Source organism: Rhinolophus ferrumequinum, chromosome 9 (assembly GCF_004115265.2).
Source record: "Rhinolophus ferrumequinum isolate MPI-CBG mRhiFer1 chromosome 9, mRhiFer1_v1.p, whole genome shotgun sequence".
In the NCBI taxonomy this organism is placed as follows: domain Eukaryota; kingdom Metazoa; phylum Chordata; class Mammalia; order Chiroptera; family Rhinolophidae; genus Rhinolophus; species Rhinolophus ferrumequinum.
In genome coordinates this window covers 10,674,452-10,692,822 of record NC_046292.1, presented here as the reverse complement: position 1 = coordinate 10,692,822, position 18,371 = coordinate 10,674,452, and the positions used below count along the sequence as shown (strand labels likewise).

General features: G+C 43.5%; 1 protein-coding gene across 3 annotated transcripts in view; it reads right to left on the bottom strand.

The window, feature by feature from the left end:
* Positions 1–18,371, bottom strand: part of SPEN (spen family transcriptional repressor) — a 74,054-nt gene that overhangs the window by 3,122 nt on the left and 52,561 nt on the right. For all 3 annotated transcript variants that reach the window (XM_033114528.1, XM_033114529.1, XM_033114530.1), the window contains 6 exons: positions 17,373–17,524; positions 14,415–14,540; positions 13,970–14,083; positions 12,088–12,201; positions 10,975–11,075; positions 141–8,307 (listed from right to left, as the gene is read on the bottom strand). In XM_033114528.1, the coding sequence (XP_032970419.1) occupies positions 141–8,307; positions 10,975–11,075; positions 12,088–12,201; positions 13,970–14,083; positions 14,415–14,540; positions 17,373–17,524 (8,774 nt within the window). The remainder of the gene's footprint in view (positions 1–140; positions 8,308–10,974; positions 11,076–12,087; positions 12,202–13,969; positions 14,084–14,414; positions 14,541–17,372; positions 17,525–18,371) is intronic.

The following is an 18,371-nucleotide window of genomic DNA, read 5'->3' as shown; positions in this document are numbered from 1 at the left end:
GCTCTCTGTACTAAAATCTGATCCCGTCATCTCCAAATTTAGGAAGCTCCTCTTTAAACCCACGAAGAGTGACACACTTGAGGGACCACACTGGCTCCTCAACCATTTCTGGTACTGGCAGGCTGACTTTCGGCGCTCACCTGAGTGGGGGCCTTGGTCCGGGAGGGCAGGCCGATGGAGGCAGCGGCAGGAAACTGCGCGTGTGTGAGCTGAGCTGGACCATGGTAGGTGCGGATGTCCCCGTATCTGTACTCCTGAAACAGCTCCCCGCTGGAGTGCACGATCTGCACCCCGTGGGTCACCACCACAGGTGGGCTCAGAGGCAGCCCCTGGAGCTGGTTGCTGGGGGTGACAGTGAGGATGCGGGCCTCGCCGTGGGGGGCGGGGGCGGGGGCTGCTTTGGCATCTGCCGTCTTGGCAGCTTCTTTCCCTGGCTGCTGAGGGGCCTTGCTGGCTGGTGGAACCTTCACGACCCCGTCTGCCGCCCGGGGCTGCTCGCTGACTGCCGTCACGTGGGGATGCACCATGATCCTCACGTCCCGGGGCACGGTGTACGGGTGCAGTCGGTACTCGGACTGCATGACCAGCACTTCTGACTGCACAGGGGCTGTGGCCCGAGCAACAGGCAGGTGATAATGCACTTCTTCCTCTGGCGGGTGCTGGGAGGCCAGGGCGGGCACACCTGCTGTGGCCGGCTGGGGTGTGCCCGCACGCTGCGGGGCCCTGACCTCTATCTGCTGAGGCTGCAGTGGGGCCCGAGGAGAGTGGAGCGTCTCCGGCCGGATGCTGTAGGTGATGCTGGGCAGCGTGGGTGTGTTCATTCTCACCTCCCCCTGGGACAGGTGGCTCAGGGACACAGTCTGGGTGATGCTGTGGGGTGGCATGATGACAGACTGCTCCGGGTGTATGCTCGAGATGAACTGAGGCACAGGAATGCCTGCAGCCAACATGACTGTGGCGTTAGTGGGGAGTGCGGTGGACGTGGTGCTGCTGGGGTGGCCCGCCCTTGGGAATGGGGACGGAGCAGGCCCACTGGGTCGAGGAGAGTGTGCGTCGGGCTTTGTGGCCGCCAAGTGGGAGACAGGCCGGTCTGTCGGGGTACTGGGCCCCGAGGTGACGTGGTTCACTTCTGCAGGCAATTTGCTGGGCAGAGCAGGAGGGTGGTGGGGGGTGAGAGTGGACCCCAGGTTAGCCGGCTGCAGGACCTTGGTCTCTATTTTCAGGGTGACGGGGTCGGCAAGCTTTTTATTCGTGGTGACGATGCTTGGGGTGAGGACCAACTGGTTGTGAACCAGCACCGGGGGGGTGTTAATGCCCTGGGTGAGAACCTTCACTGTGCCGCCCTGCGTGACCGGGGTGGACACAGACAGGTGAATGGGCTCGGGCTTCTCCAAGGATGGCCGGTCGGCCTTCACAGATGAGATGACCGGGGATGCATTATACGTCTGGGCAGTCAGCACCAGAGTAGAATGCGTGGCCACGTTTGCGTAGCCTGAAGGAGTCTGCGGGCCTTTGGGTGGAGGCTGCGATGGGGTGACAGAATCGGGTTTGACCTGGGACTTAGACACCGACTGCTGAAATTCAATGTCCATTGCACTTGCTGGGGGGATCTGGCTAATTTTGGCGCTAATCCGCTGGGGCCCTTCGGTCTTCTGCCCCGAGTAGCTCAGGAGCACAACCCCTTCCGAAGTGTTCACACGCAGCCCAGTACCAGAACCAGCGTCTGCCGGACGCTCGTCAATCACAGACATAGACCCTGGGTGGAAGCGACTGTTCTCATTAGTGCTCGACCTCTGCTTGCACTTTGCTGACGGTGCAATCACTGCACCTGCCACAGTCACTGCACCTGTTGTCGCGGCAGTCACACCACCAGTGGCAGCCGTCACGGCACCTGCTGTGACCGTCACTGCACCAGCTGTGGCGCTCACTGCACCTGCAGCGGCATTCACCACGCCCGCGGCGGCGTTGACTGTGCCCACCGTGGCATTCACTGGAGTGGTGAGGACGTTCACCGGCCCCGTCAGGACATTCACCGGCCCCTTGAGGACGTTGACGGGCCCAGCAGGAGTGTTCACCAAGCCTTTCAGCGTGGTCACGGAGCCCTTCACTGGGCCTTTCAGCGCGTTCACTGGGCCAGTCAGCGCGTTCACCGGGACCAACGAGACATTCACCAGGCCGGTCAGGGCACTCACCAGGCCGGTGAGGGTTTGCGGAGCCTGCTTTGCCAGAGTTATCTTTTGTGAATTCTCCAAATCAATGCTGACAGGCATCCGGCTAATCACAGAAGTAATTTTGGGAGCGATGACTGGGGCCACCTTTTCTTTGTCAGTGGCTACTGGAACTTCTGGGGCCTGGGTATTGGAGGTGTTTGTTACCTGAGCTGCTGGTTTTTCTTCAAAAAGAGGCTTTTTAGATTCAACTGGAGGGGGCGGTGCCTCATGCAGGCAGGGGGCAGCACTGACAGGCTCTGCAATGGCAGTTGTGACGCTCGTGGAAGTGATGCCTGCAGCAGACACGTATTTGGGGTCCATGAGGATCTTTCTCAGCGTACTGGAGCTGGTGTCGATGTCAGAGGCTTTTGTGTCTGGGGGGAGAGCTGGTGACGGGGTGGACTGAGCCCGCGGCTCCTCCTGCCTTGTGATCCACTCTGTCACCTTAGTAGGGGGACTCTGGTGTGAGATTCCTCCAGAGTTGACAGGGGGTGGGAGCTTTGCTGCAGTTACAGACGGAATTATGGGGGTGGGTATGCTTGAGTCACTGGGCGGGGTCACGGGATCACTTTCAATGATGGAATGCACCTTGAATCTGGCTTGGGGCTCCTCGTCCACAGGTGCTGGCTGTGAGGGAGCGGGTGGGTCTGGGAGCACAGACACTTTGGTTGGAGTCTTTTCTTCAATGCTGCTTTCTTGGGACAAATTTTCCTGGGATGGAGTCTTGCTTGGGTCAGGAGCACAGGACTCTGGAGGAGTGACCTGGGCCTTTTCACTCTGCCTTTCTTCCTGTGGAGTTTCGGAGGGTTGTACCACTGTCCCCTCATTTGTGGCAGGGCTCTTACTTTGAACTTGGTCGGGTTCGGAGACAGGGGTCTCTGCAGTAGTCCCCATTTTCTTGTTTGCATTCCGTTTGCGGCGTGATCGAGTTGTCTTCTGGCGCCCTTTGTCTTTCCGAGCAAGAGCAACGTGGGCTTCTTTTGAGCCCTTGGCTTCCGGCACTGAGTGGGAGGTTTCGCTGCTGTTCCCTCCAGCTTCCTTGGTATCTGCTGAGCCTGCAGCGGGGTCATGGGCACTGGCTGGTGGCCCAGAAGATTCTGTAGCTGCCTCAGTCTCCAAGATGCCAGACACGGCCTCGTTGGTCTCAGGCTCCGTTCCCTCCTCCGAAGGCTGCAGCTCTTGAGAATGGGGCTGAAGATCTGTCTGAGATTCTGCAGGGTAAGGGGGAGGCGCTGGGAAGTTTTCTGACTCCCCGGAAATGTCATTCATGATGGAGCCAATGGCTGCGGCCAGTTCTGTCTCGCTCGCTTGGCGTGCGGGCTTGCCCTTGTCCTCTGAGGAGAGTCCCTCCGGTGTGTCTGCAGCCGCCCCCTTGAAGGCCGCAGAGGTTTCAGTAAGCTTAGCAATGTTCTCCACGGCCTGCTCCAGCTCCATCTGCTTGGCCGCCAGCTGATTTGCTTCCGGGGACAGCTTCGAGGCAGACAAATCTTCCTTCTCCGGCTCCTTGTCTGGATCAGCTGGATCACTGCTCACCTGGGATGACGGACCACCCTCCTGTGGGGGACTCCCGCTCTTCTCGGGGGAGACTGCCACAAGCCCGGCATCCTTCTCCACGGCCAGCCCGGCAGGGCCTGGAGCCACAGTGGCACTGCCACTGGCATCCGCGTTTTTCACAGTTGCAGATTTGTCTGCTGCTGACCTGGAATTCCGAGATCTTCCTCTCTTTGATTTGGAGTTTTTTTCAGGGGCTGTTTTTTTCTCTACTACTTCAACTGGGGGAGCTTCAGGTGGATTTTTGTCCATGCCAATTTCTTTTTTGTCACGTTTCTGTTCACTTCCTGCTTCTTCTTTATCAGCCTTAGATTTTGTGTTATTTTCTTTCACATTTACTTGGGGACTCACTTCAGTGGTGGCCTCAGGACGTTCAACATCAGCTTTGGGTTCATTTTTCCCCTTTTTCCCTTGTGGACCACCAGCAGCTGCTGCCTTTTGGGACCGTGGGGATCTCCATCCCTCAGCTGGTTTATGTGTTTCCACTGGTTCTTTCACCTCCGTCTCGTCGTCTTCCTCGGCTCGACGGCGTGTCTTGGGAGGCCTTCCCCTCCTAGGGGTGGTGGGAACTGCCGCAGCCTCCTGAAGCTCTCGCTCCAGTCTCTTCCTGGTCACTCTCGGTTGCTCAATGGGCTCCTTGACTGGAGAGCGACTTTCATGGTCGCCCATGGTTGCATAGACACTCCTTACATTCCGCCGCCTTGTTCGGCTGAGGGGCAAACTTGGCTCAGGGTGTTCAGGGTCCGCGGCTGAGTTTTTAGAGGCAGTCCTTGTAATCTTCTCTGCTTCCATCTTCAACTCTAAAAGCTTCTGTGCCTCTCCCCGAGGGGAATTGGACCGCTTGAGTTTTTCCCGGTCTATCCTCTCACTCTTCCTTGTGACGGGCTTCTCCACAATACTTGCTGCAGCTCCCTGGATGGGGGTCTTGGAGCGTTTACTCTTGTTTGGCTTTTTCTCTTTTGTAGCAACTGGAGGATCGACCTCTGTATCTTCAGAAGCTTGAGGCTGAACCTCAGAAACAACTTCAGCTTTCTGATTTGCAGTAGGCTCAACATTAGTAGCTGAGTCTGGCTTTCCCACTTTCGGCTCATCAGCTTCCTCAGGCTTCTGAGTTGGTTTTGAAAGCTGTTGGTTACTGTCAGGTTCTGGATCTACACTGATCTCCACCTGGGAAAATGAGGCCCCAGGAGTTGGAGGCTTGGCATCCAGATAAGGTATCTGGTCGACTGATGAATTTTCTCCAACTAAAGGAGTCCCCGCAGCATCCTTCTCGGCGTCTGCTCGTGGGGGCAAGTCTGCTTGTTCAGGTTGTTCCACAGTGACAGACACCAGTTCAGACGCAGGTTTTGCTTCTTCTGGGGTGGAGGCCGGCTCCACGGTCTTCTCTTCTGTCCCCGCAGTCACCTCTCCTGTTTTATCACCAGCTGTCTTCTCCAAGGAGGATGCTGCTGACTCTGGAGTTACAGCTGTAACAGCAGGAGGCCCAATCGAAGGTGGGGTTTTCAGTTCTGACTCTTTATTCTCAGAAGCAGACTGTGGGGTCTTGGGATGGTCTTCTGTATCTTCCTGTTTCTCAACCTCTTTGGGTTTTTGGTCTTTTTCTTTTTCTTTCTGCTGCATCCGTGTGAGTTCCATAAATCTGCTATGGAAAAGAACTACTGGCTCTTGAATCACATCAGTTGTGTTGCTCGCTCCATCAGATGTCTGCCTTCCATATAACCTACCAGAAATAAAGTCAGATTCTTCATCTTTTCTCTCTAGATGCTGCAAGCGCTTGGAATCTTGTTCAAATATTGAGCTGTGTAAAAAACGAGAAGCAAATAATTCTTGCCTTTCCTGTTCTTCTTCTTTATGATCATCTTTTTTATCATCCATTTTTCCTTCTGAATCAGTCCGAATTTTCTTCTTTTTCATGTACCAGGATGGAATAGGTCTTGGAGCAGAGTCAACCTTTTCTTTATCTTTGTTATTTCGAAAATTAGCAAATCGGGAGTCCCAGTCGAGAAAAGACCAATTTTCTTCTCGAGATGAAGAGAGAGACTTAGCTCTTTCAAGCAAAGCCTTAGTGTCTGGTGTGATTGTCTTATCTAATGCAAAAGAATAAAATTTGTTCCTTTCTAAAGAACTGGAAAGTCTCTCATCTCGCTCACGAAGTTTGTCCTCTCTTTCCCTCAATAAAAAAGACAATCGAGAACTTTCATATAATGCAGAGGCTCTGGGTGAGTGGGATTTGTGTTCACCATCTTCATCAGAATCAGAAGGCACCTCACCAGGTTCCAAATCACGTACAGACCTCTTTCGAAGGCTGTCTCTCTTAATTATACTGTTTGGGAAACTCACGTCAAATCTGCTGGCATCTTGCTTCATTTGAGAGTCCCACCGATTTAGTTCATCTTCAGAATTCAAGACAGATAGCTTTATTTTGGCCATGTCTGCCATCTGTTCTCTCCTGCTGGAATCGTAAGGATTAAATTTTAAGGATTCTTCTCTGACTGTTATATTAGAATAGGGGACACCTTTTTCATCTACTTTAGGAGACCCTTTTACTGGCATTAGCCTAGGGGAGCCTATGGAGTCATCTTCCTCATGGAAGGAACCAGGTCGGATACTGGGAGAACAACCAGTCCTTTCAGAATCTTCACTGATTTGGCGTGAACTTCTGTAATTCCTCTCTCTCTTGGTGCAGGTATCAAAATCGACGTGATCCATCCTTTTCTTTTTGCTGGGAGGAGAGTCGTCGGTGACATCTTGAGGGGGTTTACCTACCTCATGAACAAGACTACGTTTTTCATATTCATCTACATCTTTCTTAGGACTGCCAAACTTCTCAGACTTGGCTATTTCCATCTCCATCTGCTGTTTTCTACGACTCTGCTCCATTTGTTTTCGGTAACTCTGCGTGTAATCAATATCAATGCCAATTTTTTCTTCAGTATTTACTGAATGTGGTTTCTCATGGCCTGATTTACATTCAACTGTTTCATCACGAAGACTGCAATAGTTTTTCCTAATATCTTCTCTCTCTGATCCTTGATCATCTAATAGCTGTAGCTGTTTGAGCTGTGGTTTTGAGGGAGTGGGCTTTTTTGATTGGATTTCTTGATTTTCCACAGATTCACCTACTGGTTCTCCCAGCCTTGCTTGTAAGTCTGAGTTGGGCCTTGAGCCAGTCCCAACAGAAATACTGGCCAGCTCCTGACAGTCTTTGGGGCTGGGAACAGCATTAAGTCTGTCTAGTTTGATTTTTTTAGATTCTCTTTTAAGTATTTCTTTCCTCACAGGCTTTCTTTCAGACTCTCCTTCCCTCAGCAGAATGACATCTCTAGATGGTACGTCAGGCTGCTTTTTTAAAAGTACCCGAGCATCCTCCATCTCTGGACTACTTTTCTTGACTTCTGATTTTTGCCTTTCTGCTTTCAAACTGGAATCTGCAAAACGCCTTTTCCTCGCTTCCAGCTTCTCCAGATCCACAGCGCTTACCCCATCAGCAAACTGCTCTGGTTTTAGGTGCTTCCTGGGTTTAAGCCTGCCTTCCTTATCTACCACTTCTATGTGGCTTGAAAGTGCCTTTTCCTTTGGCACTTTCATTCTAACAGATTCCAGTTTAGACACATCAGATTTTGCAGGCTCCATGTGAAAGACCTGAAGTTTCTGATCTAGAGCAGAAGACTTGACAGTGTCATTATCAAGCTTGGCTTTCAGCTTTTCCAAAGGAGTGTGCTCAACAACCTTCCCCTCTTTTTCTTTCACTCGAGTCAAAACCACACAAGGCATGAGTTCTAGGCGGTTTTTTGCTATTCCTTCTTTGTCAGCTTTCTCTCTGCTCAGTTTATTAGAACTCCTTGATTTTTCAGGGCTCTGTTCTCTTTCATTTTCTTGGTCTGTTTCTGAAGACTGAGAACTAGGGGAATGAACTTTTCCTTTTCGTTTCTGCTTGTCAGTTTTGTCCTTTTCCACTTTTTCCTTCCTTATTAAGCGTCTTTCTCTTTCCACTCTCTCAAGATCAAAAGTTCGTTCTTTCTCTGTCTTTTCATTTTTTGGATAGCGTTCCAAACGAGATTTGTCAAGTTTTTCATATCTTGGAGGGGAAAGTGAGCTACAGCTTCCGCTCCGGTCTGAGGACCGGCTGTAAATCCTCCGCTCGGAATCACTTGGTAGTCTCTCGGACTGTGAGGGAGACGTTCCAGGGCTCTGTGGGCGTCGCAAGTGCACTGGACTCTGACTGCGTTCGATTGGCCTCCTCTCATGGTCTCTGTCCCGCTCACAGTCAAATCTTTCACGTTCTCTTTCTCGTTCCCGTTGCCTGTAACTGTATTCCCGAATATCTTGTTCATAAGGATCATTTCTGTAATCCCTGTATTCCCGAGGATCGTCATAATACCGTGATTCATAGTAGTCTCCTTGGTAAGTTTCCCATTCTGAATAAAATTCTCTCCCTCGAGCTGGATAGTCCCGTCTGGAATCATCAGGATATGTGCCTGGAGTACGAACAGTCTCATAATATGTGCGATCTTGGCTATAGTCATAAGATCCCCTTCGTTCCTCTCTGTCAAAAAAACCCCAAAGAAGAATATGTTAGTTCTTTTGTTTCCTTGTCATTTATACATTGAATCATACATTTGAGATTACAGTCCTGCTTCTAAAAATCTTTGCCATCATTTAGTCATTACTTAGACCTGTCCTGTCCAATACTGCAGGCACTAGCCACATGTGGCTACTGAGAACCTGAAATCTGGCCAGTCTGAATTGAGATGTGAGTGTAAGATACACACCGGATTTGATAGAAATAGTTTTTAAAAAAAGAAAAATACTTCAATAATTTCTGTGATTATATGTTGAAATAATATTTTAGATATACTCAAATAAAATTTCACTTTTCCTGTTTTTCCTTTATTTTGTTCTTTAGCTTCCACATGTAAGTGAGATCATGTGCTATTTGTCTTCTTCTGTCTGACTTATTTCACTGAGCCTAATATCCTCTAGGCCCATCCTTGCTGTCACATCTTTTTCCTTTTTAATGTAGTTACCAGGAAATGTAAAACCGCAGGTGTAGCCTGCGTTACGTTTCTATTGGAGAGCAGTCGGTGGTGTCACCCTTTTTTATTCTTTTCGTGCTGGGTGTTGTGACTTATAATAAGCATTAGTATGAGGAGCCCCACATTTCTAAGTCTTTCATAACTTTTCTGCCAAAAGATGTTCTTACCACAACTTGGGAAACAAATATACTACCTTCCTGACACAGTATTTGAGAGAATAAATGAAATACTACTTTTAAACTGCGAAGCCCTTATGCAAATGGGTCATCATTTACATTCCTGAGCTGAACTACCATTAGAGGTAAAGCATTTTTTTCATTCATGCATCAACTATTCAGTGAGATGACTTCCTTCCACTTTATGGAAAAAAGCAAAGATCCTTAAGTTCTACTGCACGAATCCTCCCTCTCTGGACTACTTTTCTTGACTTCTGATTTTCCATAAGCACTACCATATGAAACTAAATGGGGCAAAACTGGGCCACAGTGAAGTCCCACCCCCTCCTGCTTCCGACTTTGGGAGATAAACTCCATTTATCAGGGATAAATAACCACGGGTAAGAACCAAAGAGCAAAGTCAGAGCCAGAGGTCATCAGTAAAATGAGTGAATTTAAGTGGTACTATATAAAAATTAACACCGACATAATATTATCCAATCCCCAAAAGACATCGTTCTTTGAAACATTTAATGTATGCACAGAAGATCTTAATGGATATTTTGGTATGTCTTAGGTGCTACTAGATGGACCACCAACACTTTCCACTCACTTACGGGTCTGAATTCCTGTAAGCACTTAAAGTATTAACAATAATTTCAAACTGTTACTTGGGGAGCCAGGATCAAGAACTTTTCTCTCTCTACAGACACAGGCATTCTCTTGCATATGTGTGCGCGCGCACACAGGCACAGACACACACACACATACACACAATCAAGAAAAGCCTTACATCAAGACTGACTTTGTGGCTGGAGGTCTGTTGATTTTTGATCCTTTCTACTAGTGAAAAATCAAAACCTTAGAATTTTGAGCTTTTCGGATTTTGGCTGTGGGGGACATTTTTCATTTAAAAACCTTCCAAGTATCAGTGACCACTACACGATACTCCACAAGGAAATGACTCAAAGAAATATTTATCGTCTATGATTTAAATAAAAATGAAATGGCAAGAAGTAGCAATAAAAAGGGAATGCGTTCAACAGGTTTCTGGCAGCGTGATCAGGATTTGCCTCATTCTTGTCACAGAGCCCTTTTTTATACTTGAACTTCAATGTCTAAAGGCTTTTTTTCACACACAGCCTTTTGTCTAACACACATGTACAGGGTGGAGATCTAGTGGTAACATTCCAGAAGACTTAATCACACAAGCATGTTTGGACAAACAGCTTCATGATATGGATGAAGAGTTTCCAATTTCAAATGTGATCAGCTATTGAAGAACTTCGTGACATTACCTTAGGATATTTTAATATATTCAGTCTAAAAAAAGAATCAATTATCAGTTTTGGGGAAGTTTCAAGCTAACAAAAAATTTAGACTGTAAGACTTTAAATGACTCTGAGCTATAATGTTTCCTACAAGCAGCAGAAAAAATATCAAATACTACATACCATGACTGATTAAAAAAATTGACAAGAGGAAATAAGGTTTACTGTTTACATTGCTGAAGTTGGCAATTTATATTACTAATATACTAATATACTAATTCACAAATTATTTAAGAGATTTGAATTTACACAAAGCTCTTAATAGTCTTTTGAAAGTCTGGGCTTTTTTTTTTCCTGTTTTTAAGTTAATTGTATGAGCACATGCATGGATATTGTCATTACTAAATATACAGGGCATTTAATAGTTTATAATGTACTTCAAAATGTTGTCATATATAATCTAAAACTATATGGTGGGATGATTTGTACATAAAGTTTTAATCTGGCAAAATAGTCTTTCAAATTGTAGGAGTAATCAGTAAGAAATGTAGATAGGCTACCCAATGCCCGCGAGCCACATGAAAACTAGATTCGCAAAAATAAACTTGTATTTTGGTATGAAGGGATACAAAGGAAGAGGTTTTTTGGTAATAAGAGTAGAAATAAAGGATGAAAAATAAAATTTAATTCCACCTAAATTGTATCAGAAATTAAAAAATTCAAGCTATGCTGATAGATTTAAAATACATACCTTCTTTCTATTAACATTTCATAGAAGTCTCTGATATCTTGACCAGATTTTTCCATGCAGTGATAAAATGCAAGCTGACTTTCCCGATTTGCAAAATCCACCTTAAAAAAAAAAAAAGAACAGCAGGTGTTTGATGCAAATTTCAGATTTCGATAATGGGAAGGGTTAACAAATTTAAAAATTCTTCCCAAAATAGCCCTCTGGATAAATTTCAAGAAAGAGAAACTGATTTCAATTAAGTGAAAATCCTCATAACTGAAACTATATTTTGTTAACCTGAAATCTCCCTCAATTTCTACACATATCGTAATAAAAAATTATAATTTAAAGTTCCAGAACCCAATCCTGAAGGAGAGAAAAAAGCAAAATGGAAAATTAAAACAATACCTGGCAGGCTTCTAGGTTGCCAATTAAATAATCAATTAACTAAATCCAGCAGTCTCTGTTGTGCATAAATGTGCTGGAACCACAGTTAGAACATAAAACAAAACATGGAAGGACATTTACACTTTACTCCCCGCTGGGCCTCAGACTCATAAAGCCTATGCTAAGCGCATGATACCCATCATGTATCATGTATCTTATTTCGAAAAGACTTACTTCAATGTAATCACTGTAGTTATTAAATTTATAAACTCCTTCAAGCTGTCATGAACAAGCTTTTAAACAAAAATACTAGACACAATGCCACGTTTTCAATGGTTATCCACTCTTTAGAAGTGGAGAAAAGAAGAGGAAGAGAGGATCATTCAGGAAACTGGACTGCCAGTTTGAGCTTCCGGTGTGCAGACACCCAACAACAGGTGACTGTGGGCCAGCCTGCACCAAGAGTATACACGTGAGCATCAGGCACCCAGGGTGTAGAGAAGCACAATTCCTTGAATGAGAGGATTTTTAGGGAATGTTTTGTGCCCAATAGTTTAAAAAACCCTGTGCTCTCAGTTTAAAAAAGCCAAGCATAAGAATTGTAATATCTCCCTTAAAAACTGAGGCCATACAATGCCTATGTTATAAACCACTCCCTTGCTCGCTGCCTACAAAATGCTAGTAATTAAGAGGGCGAGATCTGAATACGATTTTGTTTCGGTTCTGTTTAAAAGTCATTCTGCACACCTTAATTTTATTTCCACCAATTTTCCTCCCCTTGGTCTCTTTTACAGCTGCTTGTGCATATTCAATTTCATTGTAGAGAACCAGGGCCATGCCTTTTAAGCGATCAAACACCACCTATAAGAAAACAAAACAAAAAGCAAGTAAGAGCCTCATCCACTAGACTTCGCGTCAGTACCAAGAAAATCCTAAGTCACAAGGATACTGCTAAGAAAAAATATATACATTATATTCCAGACAAAAATTTCAGGCTTTTCCTGATGATGCATGTTCTGGTGAAAACACAGTAAAATGTGTAGGGACCTAAGGATTAAAATGGTGGATACTGTGGCTTGAGGTATATTATGCCTTTATTTTATTTTTCTGTATTTTACTTCGTTTTTCAGGTTGACTGGGTACTACTGTACCATACAGTAAATCCTCACTTAACGTCATCAATAGGTTCTGTGACTTGAAGCAAAATGATGTATAATCAAACCAATTTTACCACAGTCTAATTGATATAAACAAAAGTCCCTGTGGCATCTCATCAACATTACAATGAAATAACGCTGAACAAAACACCAGTTATTCAAGGACCTGCTATATTTAAATAAGTATTCTTTTAGTTTTGGCTCAAATAAATCAATACCCTTGGCAGAGAGGAAAAAAATGTAGAGTCCTGAATCAACGAAAAATTTCAGTGAATTTTGGTCATAAGTAGCATTATTGTCTTAAAGCTGTTGCATTTGTATTTACAGTCGCCATCTTTAAGATGTGTATTTCTTCAAACAAAAGCTACATTTAAAGAAATGTCAAAATCATGCAACATGGCCACTACAGTGTAAATTTGCTTTCAAGGAGTTAAAAGCTTTACCTTCACACAATGGAACAGGGTCCAGAGACCCTTTTCCCGTTGTTTGTGGGTGGGTTACATAAACATGGATTAGATGAATATTCTGTTGTGTGAAAGTCTCTTTAAAGTCATCATCATTTAAAAAAAAAAAAATCGGGCCGGCCTGGTGGCTCAGGCGGTTAGAGCTCCGTGCTCCTAACTCCGAAGGCTGCTGGTTCGGTTCCCACATGGGCCAGTGGGCTCTCAGCCACAAGGTTGCAGGTTCAACTCCATGAGTCCCGCAAGGGATGGTGGGCGGTGCCCCCTGCAACTAAGATTGAACGCGGCACCTTGAGCTGAGCTGCTACTGAGCTCCCGGATGGCTCAGTTGGTTGGAGTGCGTCCTCTCAACCACAAGGTTGCCAGTTCGACTCCCGCAGGGGATCGTGGGCTGTGCCCCCTGCAACTAGAAATGACAACTGGACCTGGAGCTGAGCTGTGCCCTCCACAACTAACACTGAAAGGACAACAACTTGAAGCTGAACAGCACCCTCCACAACTAAGATTGAAAGGACAACTTGGCTTGGAAAAAAGGCCTGGAAGTACACACTGTTCTCCAATAAAGTCCTGTTCCCTTTCCCCAATAAAATCTTAAAAAAAAAAAAAAAAAAAAAAGACTCTAGAAATATGTAAAGCACAAATTTAAAAAAAAAAAATCAAGTCTAATTACGTATTATTGTGAACGTGAACAATTACATAATTAGATTGTCTAATTTTAATGTGAGATAAAACTATAAAAATCCCTAAGAAACATTCTATTTAACAGTATTATGCAGATTAGTTTCAAAATTAATCATCTTGGCTGGTTCAAAATAGCTTTTCAAAATATTCATATCATAAGCTAATACATGAGATACAAATGCCCTTTTAGGCCAAGTTTTAAAAAGGAGAATTTTAATATGTGAGTTATTAAAGAAACGTTTGGCACTAGAAATGGGACTGAAAGGACAGAATACCAAGAAAAGGGAGTCAGAAGTAGCTTTACACTACATACCCAAACCGCCCACCTACCTTTACCACAGGCCCATATCGGCAGAAATGTCGTGTTAAATATTGATCCGACACATTTGAAGAAAGCCCGTCTAACCACACGCAGTTTGTAGGCATGCTCTTTCCAAAACCCAGCTGAAAAGGTGAAATTTTTGTTAGTAAAGTCACTAATTATTCAACTACAGAATTCTGAGAAAACCTGTCTTCTCTAGGAATCTTATCAAACCAACATCTCAAGTGGGAACCACTTGGTTAAAATCAAACAAAAATTAACAAAGAAGTAATCCTGCCTGGGTAAGTAAGTCTTAATTCAGATTTTATATACCAGAATGAGGAGCAGAGAAGTGTACTAATTTTATGGTTATCTAACTGCACTACTGCAATTTTAAATAATCACACAAATGCACAAAAATATTCCAAATCCTAAAAATCATAACAGTACAATAACTTATGCAAATTCCTTTACCTTGAGGCGATTGTTTCCAAGGTATTCCCCATCCATCTTCTTAATAGCCTTACAAACACTGGCAATATCAGAGTATTGCAAGAATGCATACTGAGGAACTCCATTTACTTTCTTAATATCAATATCCTGAAAAGGCCAATGGATACCACTTAGTGCTATGCCCACAAGAAAATAAATCAGAACAAACCAAGTCCATCTGAGGCACGTATTTCTCAAAAATCATTTTCTTGTTAAAACTACATCTTAATGAAACTGTAAATTAGTCTAAAAAACTATACAACACAGCATTTGTAGACACAAACCCTGAAATCCTTCCCACGTGAAGCCTTTTGCTGAAGAGCAACTGCACTGCAACTCAAAATTCAAAATTTAAAATCCGTAACACCTGTCTTAAGAGAAATTTATGATAATAAAGGCAGCCTATTTAATGAAAACCTAAAAAACAGGGCAGACGGGTGGCTCAGTTGGTTAGAGCGCGAGCGCGAGCTCTGGGCAACGGGGCTGCTGGTTCGATTCCCACATGGGCCAGCGAGCTGTGCCCTCTGCAACTAGATTGAAGACAACGAGCTGCCGCTCAGCTCCCGGTGGCCAGATGCCTCAGCTGGTTGGAGGGTGGGCTCTCAAACACAAGGTTGACGGTTCAACTCCTCCTCCCGCAAGGGATGGTGGGCTGCGTCCCCCGCAACTAATAATGACAAATGGACCTGGAGCCGAGCTGCGCCCTCCACAACTAAGACTGAAAGGACAACAACTTGACTTGGAAAAGTCCCGGAAGTATACACTGTTCCCCACTAAAGTCCTGTTCCCTTTCCCCCAGTAAAATCTTTAAAAAACAAAAAAACACCTAAAAAATAATTCCCTTCTGCAGTATCTAAACCCCTTACTTGGGGCAGGCCATTAAAAATACAATAACTGGGGGTGGCCAGTCAGCCCAGTTGGTTAGAGCATGGTGCTAGTAACACCAAGGTTGCCAGGGTTCGATCCCTGCCTGGGCCACTGTGCGCTGTGCCCTCCTTAAAAACAAACAAACAAACAAACAAAAAAACAAACCCCACAATATCTGAAAAGAGTAAGAATTATAAAGAAATCAAGTTTTTCAAAAAGTGATTTAAAATATGCAATCCTAAATTAGAAGAAGACTCACTGTGTCAATATATGTCACTGAACCAAGCCTGGAGATTGATGAATACAGTAATCTCTCACATCCAGACTGAATGGATATATAAATACTCAAAACCACTTTGTGAAAACGCATTGGAACACCATCCCTGGATTAAAGAAACACTATAAAGAAACACCCCCATCCCTTTGGCATGCTCGAAACCTGTAGTCACACCTGACACGCTGGTCCTGCCTAGTTAGAGTTGGTGAAAAAACCTGGCTTACACTGAAAATGGTCCAGAGAAACTTGTACTTAAACAATAATGACCTGTGCCAGATATCACAGAGTAATTATTATGATTATCTAGGCCTCCTACGAGTCACAAGCCAAAAGTCAAAATCTGAAAGAACAAAATGAGTAATACATTTAAAGAGCTGTTTGATGGGTCCTTTTAAAAAGCAATAATTTATACTCAAAATTGTTCTAAGTAACAGTAAACACTCACTTTGATTTTTACCATTATGTAGAATGTAATAACCTAGGATAAATCTATTGAAGAGAAACAGTCTCCAAAGAACACTGGTGGGTAGACTCACTAAATAGGTTCTTTCTGACAATCACATAATCTGTTATCAGTAAGTAGCAGACCATTTCCCCAAAGTTGGTGTTTCATTAAAATAGTGGCACTCAAGAGCAATCGCAAACATGATGAGATTATGGTTTTCAAACAGAATACTAATGTGTCCACCTTATTGAGAAGCACAGCTCTTAAAACACAGTAATTACTCCATTTTAGCAAGTCACTCATCTAGGAAGGCAGTAGCGCTGGAATTAAGAATATATACTACACGCACAACAAAAGAACTTTAAAAAATCACAATAACTGAAAGAGAAAGGAAGATGTTTTGCTGGTATGTTTCTCTAAATATCTTCTGTTTTTTCTTTACTTTCTACCAACTACTTCTATCTCTTGCCCTCAGTCGCGATAAGATGAGGTAAGATCAGCCTCCAGCACAAATAATGTTTTAGTCAGAAGACTAGATTACGTCATTTTAAAAAATAAGGTTCTTTTGCTTAGAGATTAGTGTATAAGTAAGATAGATGGATAGACAAATACACACACACACCTGAAAGATTAACAATGGCTGTTCTTACCCAAAACTATTTTTTTTACTCTTCAAAGTACAACTATACTAGAGCAATGTCTTCACTGTTATTAAAATAGAGAAAGTCCTGAAAAGACAGAAATAATTTCCCTATTTTTTCAAACACTAAACAAAATAGTATATCCCAAGGGTAAAAACTATTTTCTCTATAAATTAATTCAAGTTTTGAGTCTTAGGAAACAGAAAAATCCTTCTGTTTCTGAATCTAACAATGACTTGCATTAATATCAAAAGTGATTCTAATTAAAATTTCCAAATAGAACTGAGCTTCCAGCGTGACAGCCATGCTCTAGTGATCCCCAGGGTACTTCTGATGTGCCCTGTGGTAACACAATAACCATACACCCATCTGTTGCTTCTTTCTTACAAACATGTTTTCTCTTCCAGATTTTCCTTTCAACCCACAGGCCTGGAGATGGCATTAAAACAGCATCCAATGGAAAAGGAAAAATGGAAAGGAAAATATATATGTGAACAAAATAAAGAGAAACATACATTTTTACGTACACACAAAAATAGTCCCCCGTGGGTCTTGCTAGATCATCTTTTAACAGGAGTTAAAAACACATAGGATAAATGAGAAAAATACTCATCATACCATCTAAATATCTTTGTAAATATAATCTGTGCTATGCTTTACGTTTGATGACAAAGATCTAAAACTGTTTTTTATTGGAAAAACCAACATACCACAATTTCCCCAAAGCGCTGGAAGATGTTGCGAAGATCGTGATAAGTAGTGGTTTTTTCAAGGTTACCAATAAAGAGGGTTCTTGTTGCTTTAGGGTGAAATTCATCTATCCTTTCATCCAAAGGGCGAAATTCATTTTCACTTTCTGTTTCTGTACATTGGATGGGGGCAGAGTAAAAAGAGAAGAAGGTGTTTTAATGTGTATTTGTATGTTATGGGCAAAACCTACATTTAAGAAACTAAATCTCTAAAATACTGGGCTTGAGTACTCATACAATCTGAAAAATTATACACACCTTCAGAAATATCTGCCTCTTGTTAAATCCAAAGCAAAAGAGGAATACAAAGGCTAAAGAAACTTGCCCCCCAAAGCTGGGGGAAGTAACACTTTGATCTTTAAAATAGAAAAGTAGACTTAATTTCAATCTGCTAAGTTGACTTGTTTTAAAAATAATCACCAACACAGAAATAGATTTTAAACCCCAGCTAATACAATTATTTTAGCCTAATCTTATGTTCCAAAATTATGTAGCTGGCTCTCAAACTGGAGTATAAAACTACAATCTAAAATACACATAAAACTCAGATGAAAATAGTCCAGCGTCATTACTTGGTTAATTTATTTTAAACATTTTATAAAATGTTTACATTTTACATTTCTCCTACTAGTTAACATAACCCAACTGTGTAAATACAGCAATGTTTAGATATAATAATAATAATTGTATGAAAACTGACTGAAGCAACACTTATGAAAGATCTTCTTTTGGTGTCACATGGACCTCAACAACAAGCAGAAAGCAACTAAATGACTCTTAAGGTTTATATTTCTTATGATCAAAAGCCCTGGTTTAATGTCTAAGTCGATGATCGGGTTTCTCTGAAGCTCCATTTATTAACTTGGTTGAGGGCAGGGACATTCAACGTTTTGTTGATCATTATAAGGCATATGTTCTCTCTCTTTAAGAAAAACAAAGCCACATCCAAAAAATTAATAT